This window comes from Balaenoptera physalus (genome assembly GCF_965194825.1).
Source record: "Balaenoptera physalus genome assembly, chromosome: 13".
NCBI lineage: Eukaryota > Metazoa > Chordata > Mammalia > Artiodactyla > Balaenopteridae > Balaenoptera > Balaenoptera physalus.
This window is the reverse complement of record NC_138892.1, coordinates 106,132,453-106,146,155: the sequence shown is the minus strand read 5'-3', so window position 1 is coordinate 106,146,155 and position 13,703 is coordinate 106,132,453. Positions and strand designations below refer to the sequence as shown.

Here is a 13,703-nt window from a genome sequence, read left to right as displayed (position 1 = left end):
ACTGATGACACCATGTTCAACTCCAACATTTCTCCGATAAGTATGGTAGCCAAATTAAGAGTTCTGCTACATTTTTCAAGCATAAATGTAAACAAATCAAAATTTTCATCAGTACCCTCAAAAAGATAGCCTAAAAAAGATGCTGCATCATCACAGTTAATATTTATGTGCCAGGCTCTGTCCTAAATGTTTTTTATATATACTAATTCATTTAATCATCACAATTGTAAAATAAGTGCTCTTATTACATTCCACTTTACAGATAAAAAACTAGCACAGAAGTTTACCCAAGGTTACACAATCATTAGCTGAGCCAGGATCTGAATTGAAAGTCAGGCATTTTAAGTTCTTAATCACTGTGTTACACTGCAGAAAAATAGTGCCTTCTCCAAATTCAGGTCATGCTAAGTCTCACCTATTCCTGCACACTTGATTGACTTTTTTTTTTTTAACACGGGACAAAACAAAATGCAAGATGCTAACAATAAGTAAATATAAAGAACTGGTACAGCAAAACCTGATAACTAATTATAGTGAATTTTTCCCTGGTATATGAACATTTTCAGAAATTTTAATTTGAACATAACCACTCTTGCTGTTTTTACAGCTTTATCTAAAAAATTTAGAAGTTACCAGAAAACACAAATAACAGGTTTAAGATGATTTCTGAAAATGAGAGCCCCGTTTTAGTTGAACGTTTCCACAGGGATTAACTAGGATGACTTTCAAATGACCAGGATCTTGCACTAGCATCCAAATGTCAAAGAGTGAACTGAGTCACCAGGCAACAAAAGATTCCCAACTTGTTTTACACAAAAACAATCTCTTGGGCATCCCTGGTGGCGCAGTGGCTAAGAATCTGCTTGCCAATGCAGGAGACACGGGTTCAAGCCCTGGTCTGGGAAGATCCCACATGCCACAGAGCAGCTAAGCCCATGTGCCACAACTGCTGAGCCTGCGCTCTAGAGCCCATGAGCCACAACTACTGAGCCTGTGCTCCAGAGCCCACGAACCACAACTACTGAGCCCGTGAGCCACAACTACTGAAGTCCACGTGCCTACAGCCCGTGCTCTGCAACAAGAGAAGCCACCACACCACAACAAAGAGCAGCCCCCATCACTGCAACCAGAGAAAGCCCGTGTGTAGCAATGAAAGCCCAACGCAGCCATAAATCAATCAATCTATATTTTAAAAATGATCAAAAAAAAAATCTTAAAAAAAAAAACCAAAAAAAAAACTCTCTTTCCAAGTTCTTACGCTAGAAACAACTGTGATACTAAAGGTAAATAAGAGAAAAGGAAAACATTTAAGTCCTTAAGACTAAGTAAGAACTAACTATATAGTTTAAAAAAAAAAAATCAACCTAAACGTAATTCTTTTTCCTGTGCCATGAAGTTACTTCTTAAGGCAATAAATCTACATATATTTTAAATTAAATCTTACCTACCCAAAATTATCCTGTCCTTAATTCTATTCTGTCCTGTTTAGAAGGGACAAAGGATTACTTCGAACAAGTCACCAATCATTCTTTAATTTGCATAGCAGCTACCCTTGAGTTACCTGAATTCTGCCCATACTCCAACAAATCAGTGACTCGGAGAATTCAAAAACAAACAAGAAAAACTCCAAAGACTATTCCCTGAAATTTAGTTCCTGAAACTAAAAGTTACTGCAGGTTCCTAAAAACAAGAAATGTGGCACAAATTTAAAAAATACAGGTAAGAAAAATCCTCAATATTCAAATGGGAAGATACAGTTCAATGAATTATTTTAAGAACTATAGCAAAAAAATGTTATGGTTTCTTAACCACAGAACCACATCCAATTTCTGCAGCACTGATAAACTTTTCATAAAACGTTAATATCATATACTCATGATGAGACATGAGCTTTAACTTGCGAAAAGCCAGAGAAAAGTAGACAGTAAGTATTTTGGAGCTTAATCAAAATTTATGATTTGACCTCTCCTTTCAGGTAGGTCTGGAAACAATCTCATCAATATTATCAAGTGAACTCAGTATTTAGAAGTAGCATGGGGAGAAAACTGCTTAGAGTAAAACAACCATTCTTGAATCTCCATGTTTTCTTCAAGCAAACTATGCTATGCTTCTTTAAAACAAAAAACAAAAAAGAACCCTCCCTAAAAAAGCAATGTAAATTCTGCAAAGTCCAGCAATAACATTTTCTGACCAAGCCAACACAGAAGTAAAATTAAAGCACAGCCTACCTAATAAAACCAGGTAAAGAAATTTTCATCTTAAAAGATCTGTTATCTCTTAAAATCCTGTGGTATCAAAGTATTACCTATATATTATTTATTAAGAGTCAATATTTGTTTTACTAAGTAACTATGCATATTGTGACTCTAAAAATAAGCTTGATGTAAACAAATTTGACTTATATACCACACTCACCCATTCTCCACCCCAAAAAGCCTATTTATTTCTCCATTTGAAGTGATAAAATCAACACCCAAATCAGAAGTCTGGAATTTCCCATGGTTACAGGATAGGATTTCTCCAAAAATCTGACAGTAACTTCCACGCCAAAACAGAACTGCTTCATTTGAGATTTACTAATTAACCATCTACTGCACTACAAATGCTTTAACATTTCTCAAATTATTAGATCCTAACCAGTTTAATTTCTGTTCTTTATCAACCCAAGCAAGTCATTTACCTGCTGCATGACTTCAGGTTCTTTATTTATCAAATAAGCAGCTGGGAAGAATAACCTAAGATTTCTTCCAGTTTTAATACACAAGATTTTTAACTCAACAACTGAACACAATATTTCTCCAGTCCTCCTACAGAAAAATATGCATATTAATAAATATACATTTAGTGAAAAAAGCTTTCCTTTTTTCCCAGTGATTTAGTAATGCCTTGGCTTGTCCTTCAGTTTATATCCAAAGACAAAAACCCAAACACTAACCTACTGAATAGGTTATTAGGCAAAAGTTCTGGCCAAAAAATCATAAACACTGTCCAACTACTGCTTTAAAGGATCCTGGAGCTAAGATAATCACATTTTAAAAACCAAAAAGAAAAACTGTAGAAGTACGGTCAAATGACATGTATGGAAGGTTCCAAACCAGGGTACCACTCAATGAACTAGGATTCATTTGGTTCTCCAGCCAAACCCTGAACTAACGTAAAAATAATATGGCGATATTATTGTAATATATGTAAAGATAGCAGATATTCTTTTGTTTAACCATGACCATGCCTAGGTAGAGAACAAAAATCAAAAAAGTCAACAGTTCCAGGAAAAACTGAGAAGCTTAGACAAAATTCTTATTCTGACATTAGACAAATTGAGGGTTTTTTCCCCACTGTATCATTAGTTTCAGGATAATAAACTATCAGAAAATTCCAAGTGACAAAAAAGGAAAACACACACATTACATCCATAAAGTGCTCAACATTTACTTGGGTCTAGTCTTAAGAGAGTAAGGTAACTAATTAAGGAAAAAAAAAAAAAACTGTTAAAAAAGCACCTATTCAAATATGAAACTACAGAAGAATAAAATCCAGGACCACTAGCAATAAGCACCTGAGGTACAAAAAAGAAACAGGTGTCTGCCTGTAAACCAAAAGAAATCAGACCTAAGTTTTTGAGTATGACTGACCAACCAGAATAAAGTTATAGTTTCACAATTTATTTTAAAAAATGGTCTGCTACCTTCCCAACTCTAAAACACTATAAAATTGAGTAGGTTTTATTTCACAGTGCCTTAGAAGTTCTATATCACTAACTATAAAACTTAAGAAATTACATTCCTAAAAAACCTGTCAGTTTTGAAGTTTACTTCCTTCCACATGTTAATTTCCCTTCACACTTGATATAGCCTTGGTCATTTGGAAGGTGACATTCAAACGGTTAAGTGTTAACATATTAGTTCATGGATAATAGATAAATTCCTAGATCATTCAGGTACTTTCATATCCTAATTCAGCTTGGTCCATTTTCTTGGCAAGAAGAATATGGATACTGGCATTTTTCATGTATAATGTAAGTGGCTTTTTCATTCAGTTCAACGCTGCTTCTTCCAATAACCTATGTATGTTCACTTCCCGGTGAGGACAACAGTCAATCAAGCTGCTACAGGTCAAGCAACAAGTAGCCCAAACCCAGCTATTTAACCCTAGAATATCCTTGTCAACCAGGATGACACACCACGAAAACCATTTCATTTACACCATGAAAATCTCCCAGAGAGGTGAAAAAGGAAGCTTTGTGACTCCTTTGTACTCCTGGGAAAGTTTGGCTTAAAAACTTTTTACAACAAAGTTAAAACAACGATAATGACATGACGACTCTCAAAGCACATATACAATTTTACATAAGCTCCTGTACTACCCACAGTATAGCGAATGGGCTGAAGACATACTAGTTTTAATTAACAACGTCAGATCACTGCTAGCTATCATAAGGTTTATGCATCATTAGGTGAAACAGTATCAAACACTTACTATAACTTTCTAGTCCCAAATTATCCAGAGAAGGAAGCTCTTCTTATAGTTTATTAGATGCCTGTGTGATCACCAACTAAGATATATCCAAAGGAAAGCCAGTCAGGAGGAACAAGGTCGTTCTTAATTTAAAAGGACAGCCTGATCTCAGGAACGGAAACACGCACCTAACACACAAGCAGCTCATCACTGCAGACCCCTGAGGAGCACAAGGCAAGAAGACTGTACTTTCCTAACCCAAAAACTTCCCCACTGATTCCGTTTCCTGCCAGACGAGTAAAACAATGACGAATAGGCAATGCATTTGTATCAAGATGACTTTCATCACTCCTCCCTAGGAACAAATCTCTTTGGCTACCAATACTAACTCCTATTCTATCCAAACACCTAGGTGCATGCCTCAAATTCTGGTTTTTCTTCCAAAAGGTGGCCTCCCCCCCTTTTCGGAGCAAACAATCAGAGAAAGACATGCAAAGGGCGAACTCGGGAAACTGGCCGAACCGAGACAAATCGGGAATCCAAACCACCGAGAAATAAAGAAGTAGGTGGGGCATACCTGCAGTTCACACCAGGCGACCTCCACGGTGGTTTCGGTGTCCAGACCTTTGTAGACCGTCTTAAAGGAGCCCCTGCCGATCTCGATGTCAAACTTGAGAAAGCGGCCATCATTGGACATTCCCACGGCCTTGGTCTCCAGCTCTTCGATGTCATCCTGCTGCTGGCTCCGTTCCTCCTGGGGTTCCTTGGCGCTGCCGCCGCCGCTGCCACTTCTCGATGACGGGGGCTCCTCTTTGCTCCCCGCGTGGCCGGGCTGGGCAACCTGGCGGTCTCTGCCGGCGCTGCCCGGGGCCGAGGCAGCGGCTGGGCCCGCGGCGACCGGCTCCCCGGGGGCGGGGGCGGGGGCGGGGGCGGCGGCGGGCGGCTGCTGGGCCACATGGGCGGCAGTGGGGATCAGGGTCTCCTCGCGCTGGGGCTCCGGGGGGCTCCGCTGCGGGACCACAGCGGCCGCGCTCGTCTGGGGCAGCGGGAGGGGGAGGCCGGGCAGCTCCAGCGCCGTGGCGTTGGAGTCACAGATGACGCTGCGGCGGAAGAAGCGGTGCTCCGTGGTGGTGGTCGCGGCCGCACCCCGGCTGTCCTTGTCCATGGTGTGGCGGCGACGCCGGTACTCCTCCGTCCTGCCGGCTCCGGCGTCGGCCGCCGCGGCGCCCAGTTTCTCTCCCACTGAGGAGTCCGAACTGGAGCCATTCTTTGGGGGAGGCGCCGGCGGCGAGAGGAACAGGGAGCCCTGCGCGCTGCTCTGCTGGTCGGCGGCGCCGCCAGACATGGTGGGAGCTGGAGCGAGGCGGGCGGCTCGAATTCGCGGAAGAAGGGGGCCGGCCCGGGGCGGCGAGGCTGCGGGCCGACGGCCCCTCACTCGGCACTGACTCGGCGCCCCGAGCGGGAGGCGGGGCCGCGGGCCCGGTTGCGGCGGCCGCTGCGGCTCTCGAGGCGCGCTGGTCGGGGGCGGCGGCGGGGCGGAGGCACGGGGGCTGGCGCCTCACGGGCCGCAGCCATCGTGCGGCAAGCGGCTGCTGGGCGGGCTGGAGCGGCGGGGGCGCGCGGTCATGGGGGCGGCGCGGCGGCCCGCACAGAGTCCAGACGGAGGCGGCCCGGCTGCCCGCCGCCGCCGCGGCCCGGGGCGGGCTGGGCCCTGGGGCGGTGGCGCGCGCGGACCCCCGAGCGGCGGCGGCTCGGCGCGGAGGCAGGGGAGGCCGCGCCGGGGCTCGCGGCCAGGCGGGCGGCCGCTCCTCTTCCCCGCCCTGCTGGACGGCCTCACAGGCCGCCCATCGCCCGACGCGAGGGGCCGACGCGCGACGCGGAGGAGCTGCCCCCCGCCCCGGGCCTCGCCGCCCGCCCCGGGCCGGGCGGACCCCGTTCTCTCTGGGCCGGGGCCGGGGGCTGACGGAGGGAGGGCTGGCGTGGGAGGGCCCGAGCCTGCTGCTCCTCCGGGCCGAGGAGGGCTGGGAGAAGAAGGGCAGTCACCCGGTTGGGCACCTTCTGTCACGACGACGGGTGCAGAGACGCCGCGGGAGAAACGCGGCGTCCGCAGGCGAAACTCGGCGCTAAATGGCGCCGGGCGTCTGAAGCCTCCACACAGCCCGCTCGGGCCCCGCCCCCCGCTGCCCGGGGCGCCCCACCCCCACCCCGCTCGCGGGGCTCTCGCGCAGGCGTGCCCGCCCCGAGGCCCACTGGGACTTGTAGTTGGCGCCTTGAGGAATGAATGGGACAGAGGAGGAAGGCGCCTACGACTCCCGTGATGTCCTGCGATGGCTTAGGCTGATGCCTGACGGGAGCTGTAGTTCTCTCTGAAACCGCCCCTTCTGGAAGGCGGATGGGAGCGTCACAGTGAGTCGCTAAGCCCCATCCTTCAGTGGGCGCTAGCTAGGAAAATCATGACTTAGGCATTAATTGTGGAAGGAGGGAAGGGAGAAGAAAAGGAGAGGGAGGCAGAACAAGGGGAGAGGCTCCCACCATGCTGTGCCGAGGCGAGAGCGAGCTCTTGGGGTTGCCATGGATGGAAAAAGAGCTGCTGTTCCTGTTTAATGCGGAGCGGCGTTGGTGCCGCGACCGGGGCGTGGGCGGAGAGCCGGGGGAGCTGGACCCCTTTTCGGGGGCGACAGACTTTGTGCATAACATTGATTGGATAGGTGGGGGAACGTCCCTTCCATGGCACTTAAGGCCGCATCCTCGGCTGCAGCCCAGGACAGATATTCTGACTCTCAAGAGACGGGCCGCCCCACTGCAGTCAAGGGTCACAGCGAACTCCGCCCGGAAAGAGCGCGCAGCGCGCGCGGGAGGGGGCGGACTCAAGAAGAGACGGGGTCTAACGTATCTTTGCGGCTTTTACCACAAACTTGAGAGAGCCGAGTTGACTCGGATGAAACTTAATGTCCGCCTGTGTTTGCTTGGTGCTTAGTAAAACAGCATCCAGCTTCCTCTAGAGGTGCCTGCATGTACCCGTGTGATTGACACCACGGCTTTGGACGTGCGGCTTTCTCGAAAGCATCCTTGGGCTCCCGGGACCTTTGCTCCTCGCAGCCACTCAAGATGGTGCAGGTGATGAGCACCAGGGGGCGCCCGACGGAGGAGGAAGCCAAACCCAGATGGCGGTTGAAAGTCTAGCCCAACGGTAGGAGCGGGAAGCGCTGAAACGTGCGCAACCGCGCCGAGCGCGCGCGCTGCGCTCCGACTCCGGCCCCCGAGCCCGCTGGGCACCCGCTCCGGAGCGCACGGCCCGCGCGGCCGCACAGGGAGGACAGCGGTTGGAAGCACCCGGACGGAAGATTCCTTAGCGCTTAGTTTCCTAGCAAATGCCCAAACGGGCTGCATGAGCTCCACTTGGAGAAGTTTGTCTCTACGATTCATAGCAATTCATCTGATACGTAGAATAGTTTATTTCTCAATTTTTTATCAAAAGCTACCCTTTGAGGTATACAAAAAAAGTTGCTTTAAAACCGATGGTTGTTAGGTTTTATGAAGGTGGAAGATTATGAACATTTTAAAATGCGAGTTTAGTAGGGGCCACTAGAGTCTTCAAATATTAGAGTTCCATTTTTTAAAGAATATCCTGTTCACTCATTTGCTATGGTAACGGCAAATATCATTATGGTATATGTATTAAGTGGTTTGTCTCAACCGTAAACTCGGTGCAAAGCAAGGGGAGAAATGTCTTCAAAGTACATTTGTATGGTACTTCTTGAGGCAGCTTCTTAGAACTTGCACAACTGTTGCTTTACTAGGAAAAGTAGTCTACTTTAAAACATGAGACAACTAATTATCAATTGATGAGTTAAAGGGAGATCAGTAAATCACAATGTTCGTGTTTTGGCACCATAAAAAAATGAGGATATTTCTGTGTGAATGGTCATTAAAAGCCTTTATTACTACCTGGCCCTGCTTACTGGGCCATGAACCTTTGGCCACACTGCATTGGACACAAGTCCCATGACACCACCATGCCCTACTGACATGTTATTTCAGAAGGGAACAACTAAATTCATTGTAAATAATTTAATTAACTGTTGACTTAAAACTAGGCTTGCCCATGTGACAGCTTTTCCTACTTGTGTTATGTTAGCTTCACCAGGAAAACAGGTACAATGTTAGATTTAAAGCTTAAACTGTTTATGTGAATATTTTACTACGGACACTTATTTGTTCAGCTCCCTTTTCAACACTTACCCACTTTCAGTCTGCATGGTATTTTCTATTACTCATTACTATTATATCCCTAATAGTTATTTTCCTTTCTCTGTCACTTTAATTATCAAGTAAAGAATTGACCTCTCTGTAATTCATATAAAACATCAAGAGGTAGGAGAAAGAACCCAGGACACCATGGATGCACTAAGCTCAGAGATTTGACTTCCTGGTGGGTAGGTCCATACGAAGAATACACGTATTTTATTTTCTCTCACCATGTTCTTAATTCACTTTAGTCCTTATTCATTTTCTCACGTTGATTCATGTTTCTTTCTAGTTCCCATCCATTCACATTTTATGTTTTACATGGTCCCTGCCATTGGTAACTGGCCAGCAATGAAAGCCAGAGATACCTTTGATTTAGACAGTGGCTGAATACACAAAATCTATTTTATTTTGTATGCGGCATAATTCATAGGGTAGCACCTTGAAGTGTAGAGAAAAAAAATACCATCTTAAGAAAATTCCTCTTTTTTTGTCTCTTTTCCCTCATTTCTCATGCTCCTTTGTCTTGTCTATAATACTTCTTATTTTACCTCCTTGTTATTTGCAACTCAAGGAAGAAGGGAGAATCAGACAGTTAAACAATGAAGAATAGATTTTTAAACCTTTTTTAATTATAAATGAAATAAAGGGGGATGAGACTTGCCCTATATCAAAGCAAATTGGAAAACCATAGGATTAAATCTGTATGGTACTGAGATAAGCATAGATAATGGAGAGAATACAGAAACATGTGTGTTGAGAGTTCCATGTGTGTATGAGCATCCCATAAATGAGAAATATGGCGTTTCAAGTCAGTGAGGGAAAGGTTAGTAAACAGTGCTTGATCAATTAGGTATTAATTTGAAAAACAAATTAGGTTAGATGTCTACCTCACACCATTTACAAAATTAATATCCACACAGTTTAAAGAGCTATTTATTTTAAAGAGTTGTAAGAATTTTTAAAATATAAGGGAACATGGGATAGGAAAGGACTTCAAAGAACAATCCAAGAGCCATAAAGAAAAACATTTGACTATTATCAAAGTTGACAATTCTGGTCAATAAAGCACAAATGATGAGCTGGCAGAAAAACTTAGAACCTATATAACAAAAGCCTAATAACCAAAATACATAAATAACACCTTAAACCACAAAGAAAAAGACATCTATATAGAAAAGGGGGGAGAAGATAGGAAAAGACAATTGAGACAGTAGGAAATGCAAATGACTGAAAAAATTCTGGAATCCAGTAACTAGGGAAGTGCAAGCTAAAATAAGATATATATTTTTTCTTCAAAAAAATTAGCAAAATTTTTAAGGATTTATAATATCAAGTGTTGGCAGGGGTGTGGAGAAACTCATGTGCTATTAATGATAACATAAATTAGTACAACTTTTTTTGAGGGCAATTTGTTAGTTAAAATGTACAATGTGCATAGCCGTTGATCCAGCAGTCTCCCTTTCTGGTACCTACCTGAGAGAAATACTTGCGCATGCGCACGAAAAATAAGAAGGTCCGCTACAGCTTTGTAACCAAAAAGTGAAACAATCTGCATGTATGTTGACAAGAAAATAAACTATGGTATACTTAATTTTGACAACACCATGCAGCAGTAGAAGAGCAGGAAGTAAATATATATGTGGTCACATAAAAATAGTAAAAAACTCAAGTTGCAGAATAATAGGTATTAGATCATATGTTATATTTTTAAATCATGTGTCTATATGTATTTAAATGCACAGAGAAAAAGTCTGGGCAATACCCACCAAAATGAAAAGGGAAGTTAATTCCTGGGAGTACTCATGTCTGTATAGCATGAATTTCTTAATATATTCTCATTTATTGCAGACAGTTTGAAAAATACAGAAAAAAATATGAAAGTGAAAATAACCAGCAACTCTACTAGCCAGAGATATCAGCCTTTGGTACTTAGGTGTCCTTCTTTCCAGACTGGTAGAAAAATGTTTATAGTTATGTTATAAGTATTTCCAATGTCATTAAATATTCTTTAGAAATATAACTTTTAATGGCTGCATAATATTCCATCATATGACATTACCAAGTATAAGTTTATTAGATCATCTAGAAAGAACATTGGGGAAAATATTTTATTTTATTTCATTTTATTTCATTTCATTTCATTTATTTTTTTGGCCGTGCCATGCAGCATGCAGGATCTTAGTTCCCTGAACAGGGATCGAATCCATGCCCGCTGCAGTGGAAGCACGGAGTCCTAACCACTGGATTGCCAGGCAATTTCCAGGATTCAACGTATTTTTTTAAATTTTTATTTATTTTTTTTAGCCACACTGCACAGCTTGCAGGGTCTTAGTTCCGTGGGGGGCAGAGATTGAACCTGGGCCCTTGGTAGTGAAAGCATGGAGTCCTAACCACTGGACTGCCAGAGAATTCCCTGGGGAAAATATTTTAAAATGGGAATCCATATCATCTTCCAGACCTTAACAAGTTCTCACAAGAAGAGATTTATCAGAATTACCTAGGAAGCTATTACAAAATACACCTGTTGGAGCGTTTCACCACCACCACCCCACCCAACCTGGGTGTATTTTTGGTGAAAGAATTCATTGCAAGCAGACCTGCACTACAATAAAAGTGGTTTTTTTTTTTAAGTTCTTTAGGAAAAGAAAATGTTAGTAGATGGATTAGTAAATTAGGATTTAAACAGGGAATGAGAAACACTGGAAAAAATAAATTTGTTGGGAAATAGAAAAGCATCCTTTTAAATCACATTAAAAGATAAATATCAATTTAAAGAAAATATAATAATAATTATATAATTTACCTTTATAAATTTATAAATTACTTTTATATATAAAAGAAAATGGGTAACAGTTACAGCACAAAGGACAGATGGGGGTAATGGAAGAATACCATTATAAAGTTCTTAACACTATATGTGAAATGGCATAATATTATTTGAGGGTAAATTATAATAAGTTAAAAATATATACAGTAAACACTAAATCACTAAAATTATAAAACAAAGTTATAATTAATAAACCAATAGAGATAAAATTGAATCATTAAAAAAATACTTAAAAGAAGGCAGAAAAAGAAGAAAAATAAAACACATGGAGCAACTAGAAAACAGAAAGCAACAGGAAAATTTCAATCCAACCATACTGACAGTATCAATAAATGTAAATGGTTTAAACTCTTCTAAACTCTATAATTAAAAGTAAGATATTGACAGAGTGGATAAAAAAAGCAACATCCAACCATATGCTGCCTATTTTTTAAAAAAAAAAACACTTTAAATATCAAGACAGATTAGAAGTAAAAGGATGAAAAAAGATACATCATGCAAATACTAATCAAAGGAAAACAAGAGTGGCTATATTAATACTAAAAAGGACTATTAACAGGGATAGAAAGGAATATCTCATAATGATAAAGGGGTCAACTCATCAAGAAGACATTTCAGTCCTAAATATGTATGCACCTAATAACAGGACTTCAAACTACATGACGCAAAAACTCTGAAAAGAAAAAGTAGACTAAGTCCGTAACTATGGTAGGATATTTCAAAATTCTTCATTCATTATGGAGCAAGTAGACAACATCATTACGGATATATGGTACAAGGTAAAAATTTGCAGGATAAAGCTAAAGCAGTGCTTAGAGGGAAATGTACAACATTAAATGGTTATACTGGAAAAGAAGAAAGATCTAAAATCAACTTCTCAAGATTCTATCCTAAAAAATTAAAAAGAAAATGGGAAATTAGCTCAGAGTAAGCAGAAAGAAGAAAATATTAAATGAAGAGTGGAAATCAGTGAAATAGAAAGTGGAAAAACAGTAGCTCATATCAATGAAACCTCCAAGTTTCTTTGAAAAGATTGATAAATTTGATAAACCTCTAGCCAGATTAATCACAAATAGAGAAGAGTCAACTTACCAATGTCAGGGATGCAAGTGGGGACATCACAGTATATCCTGCAGAATTAAAAGGGTAATTGGAGAATATGCTGAACTACTTTATGTCAATATATTGACAAATAAGATGAACAAATATCTTGAAACACAAACCATTAATGTTCACTCAAGAAAAAAGAAAACTTAGTGGCCCTATATCAAGGAAATTGAATTTATAGTTAATCTTCTCACAGAGAAAACTCCAGGCCCAATGACTTCATTGGTGAATTATACCAAGCACATAAGGAAATATAATCGTATAATACAAACTGTATGCAAACTTTTCAGAAAACAGAGTAGAAACAATTCCCAGCTCATACTATCAGGCTAGCATTACCCAGTTACCAAAACCAGACAAAGATACTACACAAAAAGAAAACTACAGTTTAATATCTATCATGAACATGATACAAAAATCCTGAACAAAATTTTAGTAAATAAAAACCAGTGATATTTTTTAAAAAAGGATAATACATCATGTTCAAGTTGGGTTTTTCTCAAGATATAATAATAAACATAATATAATACAAAAATAATCAGTGTGATTGGCCATATCAGCAAACAAAAAAATCATATGATCATCTCAATAGATGCATAAAAATCACTTGACATAACTCAACAATTATTCATTATTAAAAAAATCCTTCCACTGACTATAAATAAAAGGGAACTTTTTCAATGTGATAAAGTTCATCTACAAAAAACCTAGAGCTAACATCATGCTTAATGGGGGAAGAACAAATGCTTTCTCTCTAAGATGGCAGACAAGGTAAGAATATTCACTCCCACTACTTTATATAACATGGTACTGGCAGTCCTGCCCAATGCAACAAGAGAGGATAAAAGATGAGAGGCATGCAGACTATAAAGAAAGAAGTAAAACTGCCTTTATTCACAGATAGCCTAAGGAATGTAAAAAAAAAAAAAATAGCACTACTAGAACTAAGAAGTGATTTAGCAAGGACACTGGATACAAGGTCAATATACAAAAATCAATTGCATTTCTATATACAAGCAATGGACAATCTAAAATTTAAATATATCGCTTGGCTTTCAGACTT

The 13,703-nt window shown here is 41.6% G+C and overlaps 1 protein-coding gene and 1 long non-coding RNA gene across 21 annotated transcripts in view; one reads left to right on the top strand and one right to left on the bottom strand.

Annotated features, from left to right (window-relative positions):
* Positions 1-6,145, bottom strand: part of WNK1 (WNK lysine deficient protein kinase 1) — a 133,299-nt gene extending 127,154 nt beyond the window's left edge. For 3 of the 19 annotated variants that reach the window (XM_082422012.1, XM_082422017.1, XM_082422018.1), the window contains exon 1: positions 5,033-6,115. In XM_082422012.1, the coding sequence (XP_082278138.1) occupies positions 5,033-5,800 (768 nt within the window). In that variant the 5' untranslated portion in view covers positions 5,801-6,115. Of the gene's footprint in view, positions 1-5,032 lie in introns of all 19 variants that reach the window. The other 16 variants (XM_082422024.1, XM_082422022.1, XM_082422019.1 and 13 more) reach the window with 12 other exon arrangements.
* A 553-nt stretch (positions 6,146-6,698) lies between these two features.
* Positions 6,699-11,962, top strand: LOC309641750. 2 transcript variants are annotated; one of them, XR_014252751.1, is made up of 2 exons: positions 6,699-7,645; positions 10,555-11,962. It is a non-coding gene; the product is annotated as an uncharacterized lncRNA (long non-coding RNA). The 2 variants fall into 2 exon arrangements; XR_014252752.1 differs by having other exon boundaries at positions 6,716-7,645; positions 8,793-11,962.
* The last annotated feature ends 1,741 nt before the right edge of the window (positions 11,963-13,703 follow it).